We start from the raw sequence: 17,396 nt of genomic DNA, 5'->3' as shown, positions 1-17,396 counted from the left end.
CACAACGGAATTTAAGCTTAATCCTATGCATCTCTTGGAAATGTCCAAATAAAGCTCTGTATGATGCAATTCTTAATAAATAAATCAACGTAGGCATAGCATACGATTGTATTCTCTGTCCAGTTTATGCCTTGCTAATGTGGTGGTTCACTACTGGGAAATAGACCAATCGGCAGTAACACTGAACCACCATTTCAACAATAAAGAGCTTCATGCAACCTTTTTTAATAGGGAAGATCTCATCACATAGCCTAATGCGGGAGTTAATAGATTCATAGAATTCAAAAGCTGTACTTTTATTGATGCCCTGAAAGGAATCCTTCTTGGCTTGTAACAATGGTTACAGTTACATCTGACTGTTCTGGAGCCTCCTTCCATAAGTAGGGACTTCAGCTGGCAGAAGGGCAGGGTGCTAGACCAAAGCAATGGCGTAAATGTAGGGAAAGAGCGCTTCCCACCAAACGGCTGGATTTGCAACGAATTATTACTATTACTCTGGATGCTGTTTCCAGATTAGCCTCCCCACTCTGCTATGAACCTAAGAGAATGGGGATCGCTGAGCTCGGCTGCCTTCTTTTTTGTCTTGTTTTGTTTTCTCTAGCCTTCTGGGTGTTGGGCGGCCTCGGGAATCTCTCTGCTACTATCACAGGCCGGAAAAGGCTCCCAAGTTTGGTCTGGTCCCTGCCGTCCCATGTAAACAGCCGCCGCTTCTGGAATTAAATTATATATTGCAATGTCCTACCTGTCAATGAATACTTCAGCTTCAACCATAACAATACAAGAGCGCACAATAGATACAAACTCAAGGTTAACCGCACCAAACTTGATTGCAGGAAATACGACTTCAGCAACAGAGTGGTCAATGTCTGGAATACTCTACCTGACTCTGTGGTTTTTTTTCCCCATACTCCAAAAACTTTAACCTTAGACTGTCTACTATTGACCTCACCCCCTTCCTAAGAGGTCTGTAGGGGGCGTGCATAAGCACACCAACCTGTCCTATTGTTTCTTTTTATTTTTCCTATAAGTATCTATCTCATGTATTCAAAACTACTTATACCTGTTATAATTGCTTGACAAAATGAATGAATGAATGAATGAATGAATGAATAAATAAATAAATATAAAATAAAATAAAATAAAGAGAAGGAAAGAGAATAACTGCGAGGAAAGTCTCTTAGACGGGGCGGGAAAGGGGAGGAAAGGAGACAAGTCCACAATGCCGCTGGTTTCTTCACAAGCCTGAACTGCTCAGAGGTGGAGCCAAACCAAATCTGGACAGCTGGAGGTTGGACGGGGACACAAAGTGTTCCCCACGCGTCGACAAGACAGAAACCGTCCTTCTTCTTCTGCCTTTTGACTCTCCATGAACCCTGGGAATTAAGAGAGTCTGGATGGCGAAGTAATTTGTTTGCACTGGGGCTTTCATTTAAATGGGGGGAGAAATAATTACCCGGAGTACTTAAGTCTATTACTGTGGCCACGGACACGTTTAAAAAAAAATGCAATGCACCACATGGTATCTACACTTGGGCGCATCTACGCTGCCCAAACGGCGCCCCGGGGACAATCTGAACTCTTCCTCAGGCGGACCGCTGTGGGGCCCTTTGATTAAAAGCTTTTGTCAACTATCTCAACGCGGCAAAGGGATCGATTCCCCCCCGCCCCCCATTCCTCTTCCCACGCCAGCCCGCATTTCCCATATGGATCGACACGATTAAGCAATTTACAAGTCTTGAAAAAACCTCCGCTGCCTTCTCTCTGCTGGCGGCCCCGTGACGCGCGAGGTGGAAGCCCCCATAATCCAGAGGCCCGGGCGAGGGGCTTTTTGCCTTCTTCCTGGGAATCCTTCGGGAGCCGTGGGAGAGGCCTCGGCCCTTTAATCCCTTCAAAGGGCTACCGACGCGATTCAAAGTCTTTACAACCCTTTGGAACCCTTGGCGAGGGCCGAGGGTTGTTTGGATAGGAAGGGCAGATAAAGATATCGCGCCCTCCCTCCCTCCCTCCCTTTCTCTTTCGCGGTCGGACGGCCCCTTAAAAAAGGTTTCAGTGGCAACACGGAAACAATTGAATGCGGCCACTGCGGGGCGGCTCGGGTTACCTGGGGAAAGTAACAGAAATGTCATCTTAGCGGCGGGGAGGAGCGAAAGGGCTGCCTCCCGCCTGTGCCCGCCCCCGCCCCCTTCCTCTTTCCCGAGATGCCCTTACAGTACAAAGCTCCTCTTCGGCACGTGTCTCAACTTCAGCTCCATCCCCCAAAGGCGGCGGCGGCGGTTCGTTAGGCAGGCCGGGCGCAGAGAGAGAGAGAGAGAGAGAGGTTTTCCCTTCTCTTGGCGCAATCGCTCAGGAAAGTCGCCCCCGGCCGTTAGTTAGCCTTGCCGCTCTTTTCCAGTAAGCGCGCCCACTGAAGAAGTAGCGAATCGCCTGGAAATCGGCACAACCCAACCACAGCAGCTCTTGGGTCGCTCTTGTGAGACGTCTGCCGAAAACGGAAGGCTTTAAAAAATAATAATAATTAAAAAAAATTGGCAATTCAAGTTGGACGCAACTCCGCTTTTGAAGCGAAACGATCCAGAAGTTGAACTGGAGCATCCGAAGGCGGCGATGGAAAGGGTTTTGAGATTGGGGGTGTGGGGAGGAGCGTTTGCAGCCCAACTCGCCACCCGAGGGACTTGAAGGAATCGGGGGTCTCACCGACGCGGCCCCTTTAAGCGTCTCCCACTTCTCCCAATCCGAGGGACATCTTTTACACAGGTTGAATTTCGGAGTGCAAAGTTAATACATTTCTACTATCTTGCTTTATAAAATCAAGACAATTTAAGGTCTTTGGACACCTCTATTTAAAGGGGTCACTTTCAAAGTATTAACTAAGTAAATTGCACCACTGTTGTTTTTTTAATAAAGCAAAAAAAAACAACACGCACCATCAATGGAACCAAGATCAAATACGCCTTTCTTTCTTTTTGTTATTTACAGGGGACATATCACACATATTCTCTGGCTAGAGAAAAGTACATAGCCGCTCAATGCAAACTTTTATATTGGGACCAGGTATCCCTCTAGTGAACTTTTGGCAAGTTTATTTTTTTTAAATGGAGCAACTAATTACTGAGTCCCATCCCAAACGGACGGTCTGGAGGCAGACATTCGTGAGCTATAGCAAAAGGAGTGTATTGTCTAAGACTCCAAAGCAAATTTTTAATCGCGATATACGTATTTCAGACTTAAGTAGAAGTGGGAAAGGAAGAGAAAAGCAAGTGGTTTGGGGAAGATACAATGTCTTGAACGTCGAGTGCGAGTCTCCAGGCGGTGAGAGTCCCTTTGATCAAGAAAATCCAATTATTTGTGTATATACATTTCCCACACAGTGATTACTTCATTAATTGTCCCGCCTTTATCTCCTCCCTTTCCCCCCACCCCCAAATAATCAGTTCTTTTATCCAGACCAACAAACACACCATAGGAGCTTTGTGGATTCAAAGGATTTGCTTTCGCTTCTGAAAGAGCCGCTATTCTTTGATGATTGGGCAGCGGCAAACTTCAAAGCCATAAATCTTCCTCCTGACTGGCTGGCGGCCCAGCAAAGTCCTTATCAAATTCTTGGAGGTGATCCTGGTGCAGTCAGACAGTCCGCGGAGATCGCGCTGTGTCTGGGCTGGCGGGCTGGCCGAGACGGGCAGAAGTCGGCGAGGGGGAGAAGAAATCGAGCGGAGGGCGAGGGAACCGAGCAGCTTTTCAGCTGCCTCTTGGCGACTTTATGTCGCGGCAGTGGCTCTCTGGCCTCTTCTCCCTCCGGACGCGATAGCCATGGCCGCGGTGGCCGTCCTCCGGAACGACTCCCTGCAGGCGTTTCTCCAGGTTAGTCCCTAGTTGAAGATGGAGGGTAGAGTACCGGGAGCCTCTCTTTCCTCCCCTCCCCCCCAACCCCAACCCCAACCCAATATTCGGGCGACAAGATTGGCAGGAGGCCACAAAGCGTGAAGCTGGCGAGCTGGGGGCTGTTTAGGGAAGGAGGGCCAGCTCACTAAGGGGCCATCGGAAAAGTTACAGGGTTGATTGGGCATGTAAAACAGACATCTGAGCAGATCCCTGGACTGTGTGTGTGTGGTTTTTTTTTAAAATCTACTTTTGAACAAAAAAAAAAGTTTTGCCCGTCTGCTCTCTGATTCTCAACCCTCCAGGGCCCGCAACCGCTTCCAGATCCCGCCCTCCCCTTTCCAAAGCTCGAACTGTACGGCGGTCGGAAGTAGTCCAGGGTGATTGGCAGGCGGGGGAGGGGGGTGAAGGTAGCTGGGCTTGAGGGGGGGTCCCTCTTCCAGCGGGGTTAGCGGTGAGGTTCCCAAGTTGGCACGGAGTTGAAGTGGGCGGGATGCGAACGAGGGAGCACCGGGGCGGGGTGGTGGTGGTCCTGCTGACTTCGGGCATCCCAGCTGCGGTTCATTGTCTTCCGAGAAACGTCCCGCCCAAGTGCCGGGCTCAGCAACTGGTACTTAGCGCCTGGCAGGAAACTTTTGGGTATCCAGCAACAGGGCGTTTTTTGCTGCTAGGCGGAGAGGAAGAAAGTGGAAGGAGCCGCGATTCTAACCGCCGCCTCTCTTTTTCCACCTTTTGCGCAGGATCGGACCCCCAGCGCCTCTCCCGACTTGGCCAAGCACTCGCCTCTGGCTCTCCTGGCCGCCACCTGTAGCCGCATCGGGCAGCCCAGCGCGCCGGTCGCTCCTTCGGATTTCCTGCAGGTCACCTACGAGTCGAGCTTGGGCTCCCCGTCCAGGATCTTTCACCCGTGGAGCAGCGACATGCCAGCCCATTCCCCGGGCGGACTGCCTCCCCCGCCGCCGAGCCTGGGGCTGACTCCGCAGCCGGCTTTCGCGGGCGGCCACGAGCTGCCGCTGACGCCCCCCGCCGACCCATCGTACCCTTACGAATTCTCCCCGGTCAAGATGCTCCCGGCTTCCATGGGCGCCCTCTCCTCTGCCTGTCCCCCGCCGGCTTACGTGCCCTACGCCGCCCAGGCGGCCCTCCCGCCGGGCTACTCCAACCTGATGCCGCCCCCGCCGCCCGCCCCTCAGTCCTGCCGGCAGCTCTCGCCGGCGCCCGAGGACCTCCCTTGGTGGAGCATCCAACAGGCGGCGCCGGGGCCGGGGACTTGCGCGCATCGCTTCGCGGCCGCCGGTGGGTTGCAGCGCGGCTTGGTCTTGGCGCCCTCGGAGCTGGCGCAGTACCAGTCGCAGCTGGCCGCCCTGCTGCACCCCAAGGCGCCCCTGGCGGCCACGGCCAGGAGGTGCCGCCGCTGCCGCTGCCCCAATTGCCAGGTGGCAGCAGGCAACGGGCCCGACGCCACCGCCGAGCCCGGGAAAAAGAAGCAGCACGTGTGCCACGTCCCCGGCTGCGGGAAGGTCTACGGCAAGACGTCGCACCTCAAGGCGCACCTGCGCTGGCACACGGGCGACCGGCCCTTCGTCTGCAACTGGCTCTTCTGCGGCAAGAGCTTCACGCGCTCCGACGAACTCCAGCGGCACCTGCGGACTCACACCGGCGAGAAGCGCTTCGGCTGCGCCGAGTGCGGCAAGCGCTTCATGCGCAGCGACCACCTGGCTAAGCACGTCAAGACGCACCAGAACAAGAGGCTCAAGGCCGGCCTTGGCCTCGGCCTCCCTGGGGGCGACGGACGCGCTTGCGCAATCAAGCGAGAGGAGTCGCGGGACTTGTGACCTGTTGCTGGGTGGGTTGCGCTGAGGCGCTTTGGCGCTGCTCTGCTTTCCTCAGCCGCCTTTTTGCAGGCTTCGGAACGGGCCGCTTGTCTTTCCGAGGGGGGGGGGGAGAAACCGCTTCATCCCCATACAGATCTGGACATTTCGGGAACAAAGTGGGAGAGCTCCTTGCTTGGAGACCGTTAAAGAGGAGCTATGGCACACACACAGCACACACGCGGAAATTCTCCGAAGACTGGCACCTTAGAAAGACGCTTGCTTGTCAGATTTCCTTTGAAAAGCAGTTGGAGACTGAAGGGATCGATGGTTTTCCTTGGATTCCAACCTCAGCCCTGGGAAACTAAACTGCCCCCATAGACCTCATTTTGTGTGGTTTGAAATGCAACCACGAAACCCATTTGTGGATTTGGAACTGCTCTCTGGATCTGAGATTAGCCTTCTGTGAAGAGGTTTGGTTTTCCCTTTGGATCAACCCCCCCCCCCCCATAGCCCGCTTTTTTGAACTTCATTTTAAAGCTATCCTGGGATCTCATCTTCCATCCATCTCCCCCAAAGGATTATGGCTTTGTTGCCAGGTGCTTGCGGCCAGAAAATTGTGGTCCCACTTTCCACCACATTTGGAAACATCTGGCCATAATGGACTAGAATGCTTTAAAAAACAAAATAGAAACAGCAACAGAGCCTGGTTATAGAGTGTCTCAATATTGGGGGAGATCAGCCCTTTGTATACAGTTTATTTAAAGCTTTGGATAAAATCATTCCCCCTTCCCTCCTTCCTTATTTTTATACTTGACTCCCTTATGGGGACTACATCATGAGAAGTTTGAAGTGACCCGAAGTGCGTCAGCATGCTAAAATAAATGCATCAACCCTGGGGTCATATTGGGAAGATCCCACTGAGCTGATTTCTGCGGATTGTTTATTTCTTCTGAAACTTTTTGAACATATAACACTAACCCATTTTAAGTATTTGTTTCACCTCAACAAATGTCCCATTTAGATGGAGAGTACCTTAATATGAGGTCCAACCTGCAGCTCATGTTGTTAAAACCCACCATTGTAAAGTTCACTTATATTTTCCTTGTGGAATATATTGTAATGGTATAAAATGTGTGACTTTTTATTGCTTTCGCGATTATTTTTTAAAACAATTGCTGATCAGAGTTGTAACATTCAAACATTACAAGGAAACGTGTATACATTGTTTGCACCCCAGCTGAAAACTGCAAAAGTACAAGGAGCATGATCCAAAAAGAGAAACAGAAATCAACTACTGTATACTTATATTGAACAAATTTATGTTTAGTGGTGTTAAAATCAGCAAACTTCTGTAATAAGAACCACCAGTCACAGTTAAAGTACTTTTTTGTTTAACTTACATTGTCTTCATTGGGTTTAGGAGTGCTTAACTTGCAAGATCATGCCTAATGTCAAAAAAGCAACATACAGTACAACTTTTAAGAAGAAATATTATATGGCAGTATAATACTATAGGAATATGGTTTGTCAGATTTGTTGCCATTTTTGTTCAGTCTTCTGCACTGCTAAAATTGTTTCACATTTTAGAAGATTTCAAGATAAAAATCAAGTTTGAAGTTTCTTTTTAATTTTCAGATGTCAGAATAAGGCTGCAATTTTGTACCATGTGCAAAATAGATCTCACTTAGGAGTGAGATCTACTAAGTGCTCCTAATGCACATAGAAAATATCCAACTTTTTCTGAGCCACAGATTTTATTTTTACATTATATAAACATTTATCAAAGCGGTGACAGCCCCTAAGTGTTTTCGTCTTACAAAGCCTGCAGATTTTCAGATCTCAACCTTGTAAATTTGTAACATAAATATAATACAAAAGGAAAATTCCATATTCTTTGAAAAATAATTTGTCAACTACATCTTAAAATAAAGATTTTGCTACAAACTAACATGCATTCTCGTTTAAAGTACACAAACATCCAGTTGGAGCTTTCTGAATAAAGTTCAAGTTTGTGTTTCCAGTTTTGTACTCTACATTATAGATTTGAAAGTGTGGATACAAGTATCACAGTGAACTGTTCTAGGACTATGGTCTAGTAGAAAAATCCATCTGAAATAGAACTGTTTAGTTGCATTTGCAATTATTTTTTTAATGCAAACATTTGGCAAATCGTTTAAGCAGCAGGATGAATTTGTTTTTAAGGTTTTGCATTGGGTTAAGCAATTTAAAAGGGAAAATTGCCAAAGCTCATCTGCAAAGTTGCCATTTTTACTGACTGAGCAGTCTAGAAGATCCATGGAGTAGTTTAGGTACTGAAGGGAGTAACATCACTAAAACTTATTCCATGTAGCCTGCAGAAAAATAAATTTAGTTTAAATGGGAATTTGGAAGGGCAGCTTCTTAAAATAGATTACTTGGATTTGGGATTATTTTGCAATATTGCCTTCTAATAAAATATGTTTAATACAAATGCTTTCTAATCTGAAAATATTTCTTAATTGTTACATCTCTTCTGAGATGAATGTGTACATTAGAGATTGAGAATGAAATTATGGTGCAAGTTACAGTATAGTGTCAAAAGAATTTGTTTTCAAACAGAAGGGAATATTAGGCATTTAGGATTGTATTTTAAATACAGAATTGATTGGATTAAAGAATGTATGGTAAATTTTAATTAAATATTCATTTTAGTCTTGTTCCAGTACTGGCAATTTATATAATTTGTTAGTAGCACTGTGCTTTAGTAAATTATGTATAATCGCTGCAAGTTTTATTATAACAACTTGCAATTCAATTTTATACATGCTTACAAGTAAATTTTGTTACTGTGTTTTCAGTCAAGCTGAAAACCCAGTTACTGTGTTTTCAGTCAAGCTTATGAATTCATAAGCTACATTCTTATGAATTCTTATTGCATACAATAGCTGCTATTTTTTAAATATTTCTGATTTTTTTACAATATACAATAACTTTTATCCTTCAAATCTAATGAGGTAGGTTGATTGTATTTTTATATGAACAAATTATTTTTTTAAATATATAAAGAACATAATCCTTCATTTAATATATTCTAAATAGGACACTTGTTTAGGTTCATCTCTTATGAGATATGTCTTCATTGTTTAAATAAGGATCCTATATTTTCCCTAAATTGATGTCTTCCATCAGTATTAGCTAGCAGGCTGATGCAATTTGATAACGGTCATTTCTGGAAAACATTATATTGTGCAAAGCGGTGATGGAGAATTAGTCTCTTTGCATATAGGATTTGCTTTTGAGAAGCCACTGGTCTGCACTATAAATTATTAATCTTATGTAATTGGGTAACACCATATGTGTGACACATAAATCAATTAAGATCAACTATGTCAAACTGATTGGATTGGGAACGTTTAAAGCGAACACTTCAGTTTTATATTTGAATGAATGAATGTAACTGTCTGTGTAGGATATTTAAATCAGCGATCCCCAAACTTTCTGGGTCAGTGGCCCAATGTGAAGGGGGGAAGACCGGATGGTCTCATGCAAGTGGGCTGTGAATGCACGTGCCCACCACTCACATGAGTGGGGCTGCGCTTGTGCAGTGCAGTTCCAAATGGACCGCAGCCCAGGGCTCAGGGACCCTGATTTAAATTACATACTATAAATTCCCCAACTTTCATAAAGTCCCTTTACTCAGAAAGTCAGTCGTTCTGGGCTAATCGTACTTGTCGAACAGCATGTCTATATCTTTCAGATTGTCTTATGTTCGATCTGGGTTCATTCAACTTGCATTTTTGTTATAACATTCTCTAGCACAGGGGTGTCAAATGTGCGTCCCATGGGCCAGATGTGTCAGCACTGGCCATGCCCACCCCCATTTTAGCAAAGGGAGAAAGTCACAACACATCATGTGATGACAATGTGATGCCACGAGTTTGACACCCCTGTTTTAGCAGCTTGCTTTCATATTTTAAATAGGAAATAGATTATTATTTATTTGATAAATTGATTATAAATCATGTGTTTATTGTGCATATAAATCTTCCTCCTATGTTGCTAGATAGCTCACAGTAAAACAAAAACATACAAGGCATTGTACATTAAAATATGTTCAAACACCAAAACACATCATGTTGCCTTTGAACTAAATATAGTAATACATTTCCACTGGCTTGCTTCAGTTATATTGCATTTATACTCCAAAGTCCTGTTGGAAATGGTCTTAACTACTTTTCAACATGATAATAGCAAATCACCCATCCTAATCTCAACTAATTTAATTTTCTCCTTCACATGCCATGATGTGATTATAATGGATCCAGAGTCCAGAACTTGGTTATACATTCTCTAAAGCTGCAGATCTATATCCTCCTAAAGATAATGGTGACTAAGTCTCATCAAATTTGATGCATTAATTGGGCAAACTTAACATAAAATATTTCAGCTGGGAAAATTATGAAGAATCTGAATCCAATCCACCCTAATACGCTTATGGACAATGGCTTTTCCTAACTTGGTGTCCTTCAACTGGGTGACAGCTGCTAGAATTTCCAATCAACATGGCCAATTGGTGGGAATTCTGGAAGCCACATCTGGACGCCATTGAGTTGTGAAAATGTGTTGTACACTATGAAAGCATTAATATGGATATATTTTAATTCTAAAATTAATAACCATTTCAGGGATGACATGTGAAAAAGCCCTCACTTTTTCAGGGTTTCATCACATTTCCAGGATATTTCTATTTTTACCAAACACACAACTGGACGTCGTAGTTGTGAATACTTTTAATTCAGCAACAGTATTGGCTTGCAGAAGTATAGTTAGGACAGGGGTGGGATCCGACCGGTGTAACTACTGGTTCAGTGATTTATGATTTGCTGCTATGCCTGTTGCTCTTCAGAGCTACCAGTTCTACACAGCCAGACAGAACCGGTAGAATCCCACCCCTGGTTAGGAGGTAGCCAACCAGTGGTTTTTACTAAACCTGAACTTGTCTCATATTTTAAAGATAAGAATAAACTGCAAGTATATTTTCTGCTGGCTTTGATTCATTGATACCCAACTTACAGTAGTCTTACTTCAAACTGATTCAACAAAAATAAATGTACACCCAACTGGGGATACTTCTGATTCCAGAGGAACAGTTGCAATACTTCCTGCAAATTCCTTCTCAGAAGTAAGGTGCCTTATTTCTTTAGGGAAATCAGGCCTAGAGGTTTCTTCCTTTCCAAATGTACACAAGAGAAAGTATTTCCATAGGGAAAGAGATGGTTCTTACATATTCCATCTTTGATAATTGTTTTCTAACTTCTTTTATTTGGGAAAGCAGCACTAGGAAACTCATATTCTGAAACATTTGACAGACAAGATGCTTTACTTGTGATATAAGATGAGGAAGGCACTGTAATATAACTGAAGCAAGCTAGTGGCTATGTATTGTAATGTAAATAATCTAAAAGCCTTAGATATAAAGATAACATATTTCCGTTGTATGCTAGTGATTCATTTTTTATGTATTACATCATAGGGGAAATGAGCTTTATTTTTTAAGTTATTTTTATGGAGGGAAGTTAGTGTGTTTATATTCTCCCTCTTGAGGGTCTAGCTGTAATTCATCTGTCATTTTGTCAAAGCACCATTTCCATTCATCTCTTGAAATGTTCTGTGCTGCATATTTTGAATTTTACAATCAACCCAGCATATTCTTCTGAGTAAAACTGCTGCAAGCAGGCAATTGCTTTCAGATTGCAATGGAAATCTTGGTTTAAAATATTTCTTTGCTTAAGAATAAAAGATGGATTTCATATGTTGTATTTCCTACATTGAGTTGCATTGTTAGCAATATCTATGTATAAGTATCTATACGTATTTGTGTATAGATGCATATATTTTGAACTGGAAAGCTGCCTGTGAGTAAGCAAATTAATACATTAGTTGCAAACCTCTCTGTCTAAATTAAATTAGTCTAAGATGTTAATATAGAAAAGGTTAAGTATTATGCATATACGGTGGGTATAATCCAGCCATGACCAATTCTACATAGGTTTAAAGATTTTGACTTGCTCTATCAATTTGAGTAGGAATTAGGCTGTTTTCTTCAATGAGTATTATTTTCTGAATTACTAACTTTTGGATGTCATGTTGTTTAAAAAACTATTTCTGTCTGGACCAAAAAACTTTCATTTTTTTTTCTTCCTGGTGCACCTATAGTCATCATCCAAGCTGCTTCAGAATGATTTGGAATTTATTCATGGCATGGTTATACTGTTGGTTGAACATCAGGTTCCTGTTTGGAGTATGGCCTCAGTGTTTCCTGAGTGCATTAGTTTGTAATAGTATGAAATGACTCTCAGTAATAATTTCCTTGCATGGGATCAAATAAGAAAGCGTTGAGAAGTTTTCTGCAGCCATTTCCATGCACATCATCTAACCATCACCATGCTGATAATAGTAATGGATGCAGTTTTTGTATGTTATTGAGTAATGTTGTAAGATGCTATAAGTCTCTAGTGAGGAGGTAGCTGTGGTAACTTTTATTGAATTCTCTCACAAAAACATCCCAAATCCAATGATATTTTTGAAAACACTGAAAAATTGCCTTTAAAAGATAAAGCTTTCTTTCTTTCTTTCTTTCTTTCTTTCTTTCTTTCTTTCTTTCTTTCTTTCTTTCTTTCTTTCTTTCTTTCTTTCTTTCTTTCATCACAATTGATTCAAATGGATGATATCATCTACTTAGTACCTAAATTTCAATAAATGAAACCTGAAATGGCTGTCAGGGTCATCTACATCATATAAACATTGACCCTATAAAACGTGGATTAGTTGGGAGATTACACGCTTTGCAAGCATCCTGCAGTAAAAGGAGATGGAAAAGAAGAAAAAGCAGAGTTTGATAGAAGATCAGGAAGCTGGCTTTGGAGAAGAATACAATTTGTTTTGGCATACTCATTTATGAAGCAAAAAGGAGGCCTGAAATAAAGTCTTCCAAGGCACAGTATGTGATCAATATTGCAAGGTATAGTTTGACTTTCAGTGGCTGCATTCACAGCCTCCATTTTATTAAGAAAAATTGTGTGTGTGTGTGTATACTCCTCGACTTATGACAATTGAGCCTAAAATTTCCATTGCTAAATAAGACAGTTGTTAAGTGAGCTTTGCCCCATTTTATGACATACTTGCCAGAGTTGTTAAGTGAATCATTGTAGTTGTTAAGTTAGTAATACAATTGTTAAGTGAATCTGGCTTTCCCACTGACTTTGCTTGTCAGAAGGTAACAAAAGGGTCACATGACCCTGGGACACTGCAAATACATGCTGGTTGCCAAGCACCTGAATTTTGATGACATGACCATTGGGATGCTGGTCCTAAGTGTGAAAAATGGCCATAGGTCACTTTTTTCACTAAACGAATGGCTGTAACTCGAGGACAACCTGTGCCTGGAATAAACAATTGCTGGATTTTCGCAGGGGACTATAATACCTGATTTGCCTGGCTAAGGCATCAGGCTAGAAACCTGGAGATGGTGAGTTTCAGTCCCACCTTAGGCACAAAGCCAGCTGGGTGATCTTGGCCAGGCACTCTGTCTTAGCCCTTGTAAGCAGGCAAGGCAAACCCTGGGAAAAACTTCTCAAGAAAACTGTAGTCTCCGAGAATCAGACATGGTTGAATGGAAAAAAAATAAAAATAAAAAAGCTAAATAGTCATTTGCAGTTCGTCGCTTCCATTATAACGTATTTTTAAACCTATCCATTTTTGTTTATCCAATAAATAGCCCAATCAAATGGTTTTGCCTGTTAACTTTAATACAGAACCAGGGCATGACAGTTGTTCCAGTCAAAATTTTAATTTATTTAAAAACCGCTCCGAGGGTTAATTTCCAGATAGCAATTCGGCTCTAAGTTTTCTCGTCCTTTCTTCTATTCCCGGCTCCTTCCGAGTCTTCTCCGAGAGCGCGCAGCTCGTACTGAGGAGGAGGAAGCGGGAACGTTCCCGTCTCAGCTCGAAGTTCCCCGTCGGCCTCCTTTTGCTGTAGGCTCGCAGAGGGCCCGGAGCGTGTTGTTGCTATGGCAACGCAAGTGGCCACCCGAGCCCGGTCGAAGTTGTCGGCGTTATGCAGGGAGCGACTCCGGAATTCGCCGTCTTGCCCCGCGGGCAGCCGAGTCACACCATGAATAGGTAGCTCTAAGATACTTTCCCGAGGCAGGTCGAGGAACATGTGTGAATGAGGAGGCCCTAACCTTCCTTCCCTTCTTTTCTCACCCAGGTTAAATGTTCTTGTGGGGCAAGGAATGCCTAGGCCAGGGGCTTCTAAGGTAGGAACCTCGATCCTTTTTTTTCTTCTTCTTTCTTTTGCATCTTTGAACATATTTGACCTTTCAAGTTATGGCCCGCCACAAAAGTTCTGGACATCCACAAGGCTTAATGCGGCAAAAAGGCCATACAATGTCCATTGATCCTTACTCCGAAAAGAGTGCAAGTTTGCAAAACACTCAGAATCCCACAGGCACAGTCTCTCTCTCTCTCTCTAGGTAAGCCACACTGCAGAAGCCTTCATCTGTCTTCAGATAAAATTTTCTCTCTGCCCCCCAATAACCCAAAGAAACAAAAGGCTCAAATTATTAAACAAATCCACAAGTTGGAGTCCTAAAGAAAATTAGTTTATACCAATAAACCTGATTTATTAATAGGGTTAGTTTAAGTGGGATGGTGTTTGAGGAGCTGTATTTTTCATAGGGAAGATTAGGAAACATATTTTATAGTACCTGTAAAACTTACAGATGGAGCTGTTAATAAAGTCAATTTTAAAAAGTGAGGATGATAGAAGAAAACAATAGTATCAAAGCCATGTGTGTTTTAGTATGTGGGACTGAGAAATAGAAATAGGAATTAATTACAACTTTTATCTTTTTACCACTGTGTACTATTTACAATCAGTATGTTGGAAATATTAAAGTTTTAATTGCCTTTCAGTGTATGTTTAGAGATTTTCTGTTAATGTAAAAACACAGATGCAAAACAGTCCTCCTGCCCCATCAAGGCAACAATACCAAGCATTGATGCACCAATTTTTTTAAAAAATAATTTATATCATTTTGTGGTAGAATAGTTCTTATTCTTTCCCAATACATGCAAGAAGTGCTGGGGGGAGGGCGCACATGAGTGTTGTCAAGCATTGGTCAGATCTACAAAGCACTCCGATTGGTTTGTTCCCATTTGAACTCAAGCCAGACCTGCTAAATGCAGTTTACTGGATTAAATGAATTTCAGATCATACAGTGATTTGCAGAAGTTCTGGTGTTCTGCAGAGATAGCAGCAGTTGCACATATGATACATAATTATACACAAAATTATATTTATGTAAATTTGATTATCTAGTCCCAAGAGATGAAGGTTACAACTAGTCTATGGATAATTGATATATAGAGAAGGTCATACAATAACTATTAATGGGAATGTTTCAACTTTGAATGCAAGGTTGGAGGGTGAAGAATATCTCCAACACATTGGAGTATTGTGATAGTAGGTTGATTCTAGAATTCTCACCCTGTAATTCTGGAGATTCTGTATTCATTAAAATGGTTTCTTTGCTGCTTCTGTTTCTATAACAGTTTAGTTGTCACATTTTGTATCATAATAATTAAAGCTAGATTAAAGCTGCATAATTTATATTTACAAACTACAAATCAGCAATGCTGTATCCAAAAATAAGTTAGAGCAAATTGAGTTACTTCCTTACATCTTAGTTACCTGACTTAGTAAGCTTTTCACACCATTTGCAAAAGCAATAATTGTTTAGGGATTTTCTGTTGGCCTATTTAAAGTTTACAGAGCACAGTAATGCAATGTCAATCCCAGTCTTCCTATTTGATTACATGACATTAGTCTCATTCCAGTTTAGGTTATAAACAATAATGCACCTTCATTTTATTATACTTAGTTCATTTGAATTAAATTACTAAAATGTAGCCTCTACATGGTTTATGAAAATTGACAAGACAACATATGTTCATGGACATACAGTGCAAAAGAAGGTAGATAGAAGAGAGACTTTACAGGCTTGCAAAGAGTTATTTTTGTTTACGAACATTGAACTTATTTTTAAAATGTGTATGTATATATTTAATGCCAGAGCTTATAATGATTACTGTGAATAGGAACATTAATATTTTGAATGTGTGTAACATGACTAGTTTTATATGTATTTTATTTATTAGCATTTAAAGTATAAAAGTATATTTAATAAAAGTAAATATATTCAGTATTAATGGAACAATATTAACATCAAGAAGAAGAAAAAGGTTGTAGTAGAATGAGACAATAGTAGTGGAAGAAAGAAATGGTAGTAATAATGGAGAAGGACTCCATATCCCTCTCTTTCTAATATTGTCAAAGATTATAGCATCAATCCATTGGTACAGACCAGGTTTCCTAAATTATACACATATGAAACTTATTTTCAGAAATGACTTCTTAGAAATATTTGGATTTTTATTCTACACTCATTCAGGTTTCTGGAATGTTGGAAGTGATCACTCCTGAAGGTATTTATTTAAAACATTGTATTTTGCTTTGTAACATTTTCTTGGATGTCTTTACATTTTAGATTTTATATCAAAAATATAAATGCTCCTTCAATCCCATTCTGAAGAATATGTGCTTTGAACTAAGTCATTCTTACTTCTAAGTAAACTTGCATAAGATTGTAGTATAAGAAAAATTATTGACAGATGTGCAACCTTGTTAACCTGTAAATTGTAAAGTTGACATTTTTGTTTCTGTACCATAATGCTGTTCAGAGCAAACATGTGGAAAGCAAATGTCTAATTCTCTTCCTCCTCCTTCTCTTAGACAAGAGCCTCACATCCTGTGTTGTGGCTTAAATCACAGAGACCTCCTAAATTTCTCCATCTAAAAATGGAATATAGCCAATATTTTATATGCAGTTGCCCAACATTTATGTATCAGCAGGATGTTAAATGTTTCATAATAAAGATTGTGAGAAACAACTATACTTTTTTTGGTTTCTAAAGTATATTGCTTAAAGTCTCCCAAGCGAGAAATTAAGAAAAGATTTGGGATTAGGATATTGGGCACTTGGAAGCTGCCTCATAAAGTACTGCATATCAATCCCACATTTGAGAAAAGATGGAATTACTTTTTGACTCCTGCATAACAGATGTTTATTTCTAAAAAATGAAGGACAACTATAATTATTTGCTTGTTTCTTCTTTCTAGCACTGTGCGTCTCAAACTTTCTGCACTCATGGATCATCAAACAAATATAAAATATGATTTTATAAATAAACTATTTTGTATTTTCACTTACTCCTCGACATTGGTAAAAGGCACTGACTGTGGTTCTTTGTCAGAAGTGTTTATTTTTATTTGTAATTTTTCTTTAAATTTATCAGTATAGCTAAGACTTTATCTGAGCTGCAAAAATCCAAATAACCTTTAGATTGGTGTAGAGAAAAAGAAAATTCTAATTGTTTATTGCTACCTTGTGGTCATCCTAATTTTTATACACCTGATCTGGTAATCCTAGCATACCTCTCTGGTCCCCAAATGTTTACAAGTCATTACCCTTATTTTATATGAATCAATTCATCCAATTAGATTTATTACATGATTATTATTTGTTCAAGTTTTATTTTATATGTATCTTGAAAACTTCAATCTTTTATTGTGTGTTATTGACCTTCTTTATACCCTAAAGCAGA

At 41.6% G+C, this 17,396-nt stretch overlaps 2 protein-coding genes across 3 annotated transcripts in view; both read left to right on the top strand.

Annotated features, from left to right (window-relative positions):
• The first annotated feature begins 3,421 nt into the window (after positions 1 to 3,421).
• SP5 (Sp5 transcription factor) lies at positions 3,422 to 6,832 on the top strand. Its single transcript, XM_026677736.2, has 2 exons — positions 3,422 to 3,858; positions 4,617 to 6,832. Exons 1-2 carry the CDS (start codon positions 3,808 to 3,810, stop codon positions 5,709 to 5,711), a joined length of 1,146 nt encoding a protein of 381 aa, XP_026533521.1. The 5' UTR covers positions 3,422 to 3,807; the 3' UTR covers positions 5,712 to 6,832.
• A 6,838-nt stretch (positions 6,833 to 13,670) lies between these two features.
• Positions 13,671 to 17,396, top strand: part of ERICH2 (glutamate rich 2) — a 29,908-nt gene continuing 26,182 nt past the window's right edge. The window contains exons 1-3 of one of the 2 annotated variants that reach the window (XM_026677749.2): positions 13,671 to 13,850; positions 13,939 to 13,987; positions 16,184 to 16,217. In XM_026677749.2, the coding sequence (XP_026533534.1) occupies positions 13,786 to 13,850; positions 13,939 to 13,987; positions 16,184 to 16,217 (148 nt within the window). In that variant the 5' untranslated portion in view covers positions 13,671 to 13,785. The remainder of the gene's footprint in view (positions 13,851 to 13,938; positions 13,988 to 16,183; positions 16,218 to 17,396) is intronic. The other variant, XM_087949738.1, reaches the window with a different exon arrangement.

This window comes from Notechis scutatus, chromosome 1 (genome assembly GCF_049901735.1).
Source record: "Notechis scutatus isolate UNSWTSFEM ecotype Mainland chromosome 1, rNotScu1.2, whole genome shotgun sequence".
Classification (NCBI taxonomy): domain Eukaryota; kingdom Metazoa; phylum Chordata; class Lepidosauria; order Squamata; family Elapidae; genus Notechis; species Notechis scutatus.
This window is presented reverse-complemented; position numbering and strand designations above follow the sequence as displayed.